This window comes from Cajanus cajan, chromosome 5 (assembly GCF_000230855.2).
Source record: "Cajanus cajan strain Asha chromosome 5, NIPB_CcT2T_4, whole genome shotgun sequence".
Classification (NCBI taxonomy): Eukaryota; Viridiplantae; Streptophyta; class Magnoliopsida; order Fabales; family Fabaceae; genus Cajanus; species Cajanus cajan.
Genome location: NC_138521.1, coordinates 56,285,423 through 56,293,024, shown reverse-complemented (window position 1 = coordinate 56,293,024; position 7,602 = coordinate 56,285,423). Strand labels below are relative to the sequence as shown.

At 33.9% G+C, this 7,602-nt stretch overlaps 1 protein-coding gene across 1 annotated transcript; it reads left to right on the top strand.

The window, feature by feature from the left end:
- Positions 1 to 987: 987 nt before the first annotated feature.
- LOC109809792 (uncharacterized) lies at positions 988 to 6,933 on the top strand. The gene is made up of 14 exons (XM_020373191.3): positions 988 to 1,251; positions 1,336 to 1,383; positions 1,458 to 1,518; positions 1,592 to 1,624; positions 1,789 to 1,913; positions 2,143 to 2,277; positions 3,127 to 3,203; positions 3,321 to 3,583; positions 4,448 to 4,504; positions 4,621 to 4,789; positions 5,399 to 5,456; positions 5,534 to 5,619; positions 5,703 to 5,759; positions 6,333 to 6,933. Exons 1-14 carry the CDS (start codon positions 1,110 to 1,112, stop codon positions 6,426 to 6,428), a joined length of 1,407 nt encoding a protein of 468 aa, XP_020228780.1. The 5' UTR covers positions 988 to 1,109; the 3' UTR covers positions 6,429 to 6,933.
- Positions 6,934 to 7,602: the final 669 nt, after the last annotated feature.

Here is a 7,602-nt window from a genome sequence, read left to right as displayed (position 1 = left end):
CTTCAATACGGCCGTATTGGTTTCAGTATGGCCGTATTGTAGTACAAAATGTTCAGTACGGCCGTACTGAACTCCAAGGAGGCCGTATTGAGCTCCAAACCTCCCACTTCCTTATTTTTAGGTACTCTAAGACCTCTAAACCTACAGATAGCCATCCTATGGTCTTCTAGGAGTCCTTCTGGCTGACTTTCTTTCGATCTTTGAGAGTCTTCGAGTCTTATTTCCGACCCGGACAATTTTAGGGGTCTACACCTTGATATGTATAGATATTAGTTGTAGTGATTTTTAGGAGAGATAAGGGTAAGAATGGTTAATACCTCTTGTATATATGTGATATGCATATGATCATATGATAATGAAAAAGATAAAGGAGAAACACTTACGTTTTTCAAAATTTTTTATAAGTTATTATATATATATATATATATATATATATATATATATATATATATATATATATATATTATATTTCATATTATTTTAAAAAAATATAAAGTCAATAATTTCTGCTACATTTTTTTCTTTTTAAAATTTTCATTGGAGTGTGATAACATGAGATAAAAATTCTTAAACAAATAACATTATTTATGATATTTAATATTTTTGCAAGCTAATTTATTTATATATTATGTTTAATTAAATTAATATTTAATTATAATAATTATATTAAATCTTTATTTTATAATATTATATTAATTTTTTAAGTTATCAAAAGGTGAAATATAAATAAAAAATAATAAAGTATGAGTTACGTATAAAAATTTATTATCATAATAAAATTAGTAAAAATATAATGTAAATTATTTAAAAATGATGTGATATATTTAAAATAAAATAAAAATTTTAATAAATTACGTATAAAAATTACCATTAGAAATATTTTAAAACGTGATTCTAGAATGCGACATCTAGAAACGCACGCTTTGTAATTTACCTTTCATATTTATAATTTATGTTCTCTTGAAAAAAATATATAAAAAAAAAAAAAAAAAAAAAAAAAAAAAAAAAAAAGAGAACGACCGTAATAGAAGTCGTTTTGGGCTGCCCTTGTGTTCCGAAAAAACCAGAGGCAGAAAGAGTTAGGAAGTTCCGATCTGAAGAGGAAGACGATGAAGAAGAAGAAGGTGCAATGGTTCTGGAGCTGGGTCATCGGTTCCGTCATCTTGAGGCTGATCCTCCTCTACTTTCCCAAAAACCTCAACCTCTCTTCTCGCCCCGAAGTCTCCACCCCCCTCACCAGCCTCCGTCGCCGTATGCTCCTCCTCCCAACCCAACCCAACCCTACGCATCTTTAATTCCTCTACGCATGCTTAACTTCATCTTCCTTTTTCGCAGTTGCCGAGGGTTACTGGTTGAAGCAGTCATCGGTCTCACCCTATGCCGGTTCGTCACTTCACTTTTCCTTTTCAATCTCATTCCTTCCTTCAATCATTTTTTGCCCTTGTTCGTGTTTCCAGGATCAATGTACCATGGTTCTCCCTTGCTATTGACACTTCTCGGCCCGCTCACGGTTACAAGGTACCTGCTATTCTATAATGTTTTAATTTAACTGAGTTTGAAATTCTTAATGAATACCTTGTTGATGCTACAGAGTTGAAGGACAACCTGATCATCTTTTATGCAGGTAACTTTCTTCGCCTTCTACTTATGACTAGTAATAGTAACTATCCACTTTTAATTGGTGATTGCCATTGTATCTTGATATTTTCTTCTTCACCCTTGTTTTCCTCTTGATGTATATTGCATATGTAGTTAAACAGTAAGTAATCAACTCATTTCTGGATATAGTTTGGTTTTTGTGATTGCAGATGTTATATGTGCAATGCTTATTCGTGCTGCTGGTGAAAAACTCCAGGTGGCATACAGTTCAAGATTACAATTCCTTGGTCTTCATAATTTGTCGGAGAATTCAGGTTGTTAGCATGTGCTACTAGTGTGATCATTCTGTTCAAATTTTGGATGTTTATGGCTGGGTGTGCTTTTCCCATTTTTATTTGTTGCTTTAAAGTGATAAGTAAAATTAACCCATAAGTTTGAAGACTTTTTTGCTGATAAAGATATCCTGTACCATCAAAGAGATAGATTTTCGGAACTCTGCAATTTCTTTTTCATCCCTTTTGATAGTATCTTCATTTTTTCCAGAGCTTCTTCCTTCAGGAGACTTTGCTGCTCTAGTATACTTATGGAATCCTTTCACAATAGTTGCATGTGTTGGTCTATCCACATCTGCAATTGAGAACTTGATGGTTGTGTTATCACTTTATGGAGCATGTTCACGTAAGCAGCTAATAACCTATGGTTTTTAATTTCTGAAATTTTAGATATTTCATTGATTCCACTTACTCATTCCTATTATGTTTCATTGGTATTTGTTGGTTATTTACTGGTTAAGATTTATTTGCTCCCTAGAATTGAAAAGAATGAAAATTGCTAGGTGGTTTTGTGTGCTGAAAAGAACAGTTTGTTTTTTCTTCTTGGGGAAGTTCTGATGAGAAATGACAGTATGAATCTCACTTTTTAGCTGAAGGATTGCTTTTATACAAATTGACATTGATAAACAATTTTTCCAATGGTTTTTGTTTCTACTTTCTACTATTTTCTGTTTACCTGGAAATGTTTCTTAGCCTTAGGTTGTGTTGAATAGAAATAGATATGTTTTTTTTTTCTCAGTTGAGTGATACAAACCAATAAAACATGACTAACTAATAAAGGGGGCCGAACCTGTGTAAATGAGAAACATACCAAGACTGAAGACTCTAGGAAAATTTAAGGAACATTGTTATTTTTGTATCATTGTTTTTTTGTATCCCTTTGGCCATTAAGTTATCCGACTATCAGTATCAGACTATGCTTCAGAAGAATTCCTCTGGTTTATGTGATATACTTGAGCCTTATATCTGATCATTTGATATCCTCAAGTGGAAAGGTTGCTAATTGCTATTTTCAGCAAGCTGTTTAGATTTTGGAAATGCTGGTGAGAACTCATAAATTGTATAATGGGGTATCATAATTCATAAATGATTAAAGCAAGATCAACTAAATATATCAATATCATCTTATATTTGTGGGCTTACGATCTTCATCTAATATTATATCTAACGTTGAAACTTTACTGATGTACAACAGGACTAACTCCACTGGCAGCTTTTGGGTGGGTCATGGCTACACACTTGTCTCTGTACCCTGCAATCCTTATTATCCCAGTACGGTGTTTCTTGAACCCATTATATAGCATTTTCAACACAATATGTGAATCTTTGTACTCTTCTTTAATTTACATTTTATCCATCTGTAGATACATATATTACCCTCTTTTCCAGGTGATATTGTTATTGGGATATGGTCCTGATGCTCCTCCTAGGAAATTATTCTGGCAAAGGAAAAATCTTGACGTTGGCAATTCCACCTCAAGTGATAGTTGTTCAGAAGAGGAAGCAAAGAATCAGCTAAAGATGGCTCATGTATTCTCGTGGAGACTAGTTGTGCTTTTTCTGTTCTGGACTTTGCTGTGGTCATCCTATGTCTTAGTCCTTTGTGGCATTTATGTCCAACAGTATGGTGGTCTGCAGGAGTTGTTCAAAAGGTTATGTTTGGATACTATTACTTACCATTATTCATTTCTTACAACAATTTTGCAATTGCTGAAATATATCTGCATATTTGTTTATATATTGTGTCCAGAGCCTTCTTTATGAGTTAATGGTCATTCTAAAGGCTGTTATTGTTGTAGCTACAAGAATTTTGTGCATAGTCATTATCTAGTCAAGTAAAGAGTAAAGTCGGGGGAGTTATGAGAGTTTTTCAAGAGTTAATAAAGAATCTATGGAATATCATGTGAAAACAGCTATACAGCATTATGGTTACTCCTAAGCAAATACAGGAGTACTGGATTATTGTTACTATTGTTCATTAAATGGACTATGGAGTCATCTTGAAGTTTTATAAAAACATCTGCTACCTTGTGGACTCTTGACATTTGGAAAATTTTAGATCCATATTACTGTTATTTGTTCATATCATGCTGGAAGTTAGATACCGTTAGTGTGAAACTCTGAAGTAAAAACCAATATGCAGTTTGCGAATTCAAATCATTCATTTCCCAGTTTAGTCACTTTCATGGCATTTAGTGTATACTATGCACCTTTTTTTCTTCTATTATCCGAACAGTATTATGCATGTTTTTCCACATCGATTTTTGAAAAGTAACTATTGAGACAATTAATGCGTTTGCCATGTGTGGTAGGAGGTAGATTTTACTGTATTATTATGCTCTGTTGAAGAACATTGATTGTGATTATGAAATTTATAATGTTGTTTTTCTTTTATTCTCTTTTTTTTTAATATCATTATCAACAGCTGTTAAATGTCAACTGTCACTATTTATTGCTCCATGAGAATGGCTAGTTTTTCAACATCTTGTAACTAAACTTCGAGATTGTTTGTGCAGAACCTATGGCTTCATTCTTACCATACAAGATCTGTCTCCAAACATCGGTGTTTTGTGGTATGTTCTATACGAAGGGAAACTGTGACTTTTTGTGTAGACTTGAATGTTTTATTTCTCCGATGAACTTTGGCACTTATTTCCTTATGATGATATTTGATGATATTTGTTTACAGGTACTTCTTTGCAGAAGTTTTTGATTTTTTCAGAAATTTCTTCCTGATAGTATTTCATGGGAATATTCTATTGATGATAGCTCCATTAGCCTTGCGGCTTAATCACCGGCCATGCTTTCTAGCTTTTGTATATATTTTGATATCTTCTATGTTGAAGTCTTATCCTTCTGTAAGTGTTGTTTATTTTTTCATTAGTTTATTATTTTTATTTTACCTAGACTCAAATTAGTTCTTTGAATTTAAGCATGATGATGCCACTGAGTGTTGCTGAAAATATTTTTATAATTTAGAATAAAAGAGCTGCCATTTTCCTGTTAAATGTTCAACGTATGATATTGTATGATTTCATTGTCCAAAATAGTAATTATGAAAATAATTATGTTACACACTTAGCACATTCACATATACTCACTTAGAAGGGAAAAGCCTAACAATTTAGTTGTAAAATATGAAGCTGCAAGTTTGGTAAATATAAAATCCTATCCATCAAGATGTGTTTATTTTATGTGAATTTGCATCATGACTGTATCTGATTGATCCATCTATGTATCTATCTACATAAAAAAAGTTCATCATTTATATGTTTATTTTGTGTGAATTTGCATCATGTTGCAATCTGATTGATCGTTGTACCATTTTATCTATCTATTTATCTATCTATCTTGTGAGTAATTAGACTTAAAAAGATGTCCATCAATGATGTATTTATGTTGTGTGAAATTGCATCATGTTGTAACCTGATTTATCCATGTAACCATTTTGTTTCCATTTTAACTAGGTTGGTGATTCAGCTCTGTATTTGGGTTTACTTGGTTTATTTGCTTATGAACTTAAAGGTTAATTCTCTTTCTTATTGAACTTTTATATTGATCGTATTCTCTTCTTTAAATAATCAACTTCCGTGATTTTTCAGATATGCAGTTTTCATTCTTCCTGTTTTCTGGTTATGTTGGGGTTTCTCTTCTTAGCCCCGTGATGCACAATTTATGGATATGGAGGGTATGGAGTTGTGTTGATCTAACTTTCAAATAGATTATTATGTTGTTTTCCTCAATTCCTCACCTGTGTAATAAAATGGGCAGGGTACCGGGAATGCAAATTTTTACTTTGCGACTGCAATTGCTTATGCGTGCTTCCAGGTGCATTATCTCTATTCATTGATATTCGCTTCTCTCCTCTTTATTTATTGTTGCTGTATCTTTTTTTCTTCGCAAATCTTTCTAGCCAATAAATTATATAAGCGGAGGTCCTTGTCAATTCCACCACACACATTTTGCCATGACCAGAATAGCATCTTATTTTTATATTCATTTTAAGATACTATTTAGCAAATACCCAGCCACTGTCTGGGACACAAACAAGAGCAAAAGAGGGGGGGAGGGAACGTGGGATAGGAAGGTAAGAGGGTTGTAAAGTATTGACAACCCTTTTCACTTTCCTTGATGTCAGCAGGTCAAAACCAACTTAGCTACACCCACCAGCACCTCAAGAACCTTTTTGTTTCATTAACAAGCTCCGTGTTTGACACAACTACGACATTAAGCACCACAATTCATCTCACACTAGTGGAGTACTTCATAGCCATTGAAAATGCATTTATCTTTAAATTTTGATTCAATTGGTTTAAAGTTGACAAGTTGTACCAAAACTAAATGATTCATAATGTTATCATCGTGTAAACTTATGTATGCTTCTTACTTCTCATATGGCAGATCATTCTGGTGGTTGAGAGTGTTAGCGCCATGCTCAATCATGACAGAATGCTCACAAAGCTATACACTGCAAAGCTTCAAAACGTCAAATCTTGAGAACTTTGAAGTATGCTTTTATATGTCCATGATATCCCTGAGCTTCATGTGGACTTTGATCTTGGTTCCACGACCCATTCTTGTGCTGACCTTCAATTCCTTTATCAACTATCAGCCTTTCTTTGGATGCAAGCATTTTTCATCGTGGTTTAGTATTTGGACGCAAGGCTCTGCAATATTGCTGAAAGTCACTAACGGGATAGAATTTGTTATAAGGATAAACAATCATGATATTTTATTGTGGTTCTTAGAGCCCATTTGTTCTGGATGTACCATTTAAGAAGTTTCAATGGCTTTGGTCTTCAAATACTACTTGAATGCGGCACATGTGTATTTTATTTGTTCTATTCTATGTGACACTATAATTCACATTCACTTGTTGATCGACATGTGGAGCGTGCCTATCGGAATGAACCACATGGAATGACACTGAAAACTCGAGCATATCTTATATTATTGATGTCTCTGTTGCGGTATTTATACAAATGTTCAGTCATGTTTTGGAGACTGTAGTGTGATATTAATCAAGTTTTATTGGGATATAAACTAGAGTTTACGTTGACCCAGCATTTGTGATGATTACAATACTGTAAGACCCCTTTATTGTTGCTTTTCCTCCATTAGCATCCATTGTCGATTGCTTGATTCCGACGTTCATTGGACTGTGGTCCTCACTCCTCACTCCTTCACCTACTATAGCCTCCTCACTGAACCGCTTGTGAAGTGCATTTGACATTTTACTTTGCCTCGGTCCGTATCTGTCTGTGAACATTCTTACATGTGAAACTAGTAGCTGCCTGCGATAAAGCAATTGAGCTTGTCGTATGCAAGTACAAACACCCGTAAAAAGCGCTTTCTCCGTGCTACACGTTAGGCTTTCACATGCACAATTGAGAAGTCTCGGACAACAACGGTCAACGACGTTTCTGTCCTATTTACACTTTTGGACTGTAATAAACAAGTGAAAAGTATTTCAAAAAAAAAAAAAAAAGTGAAAAGCAGGAACTTGGATGTGAAACCAAAGAATGTGCATTTCGCCTTGTTATAAATGGAATTTAAATAACACGACATGCCTCCAAATGTGATGTAATGGTTGTCGGTGAAAACCACCGTGATGTGATTAGAAAGAGGATAACTCCATGCGGAGCACGTTACAAGTAAATGACAAAATCAG

Excerpts from the sequence above, each read along its gene's own strand:
- LOC109809792 (XM_020373191.3), top strand. The coding sequence starts at position 1,110 with ATGAAGAAGAAGAAGGTGCAATGGTTCTGGAGCTGGGTCATCGGTTCC. Across the intron at positions 1,625-1,788 it reads CCTGATCATCTTTTATGCAG|TTTGGTTTTTGTGATTGCAG; the intron begins GTAACTTTCTTC and ends TTCTGGATATAG. Across the intron at positions 4,790-5,398 it reads TGTTGAAGTCTTATCCTTCT|GTTGGTGATTCAGCTCTGTA; the intron begins GTAAGTGTTGTT and ends CATTTTAACTAG.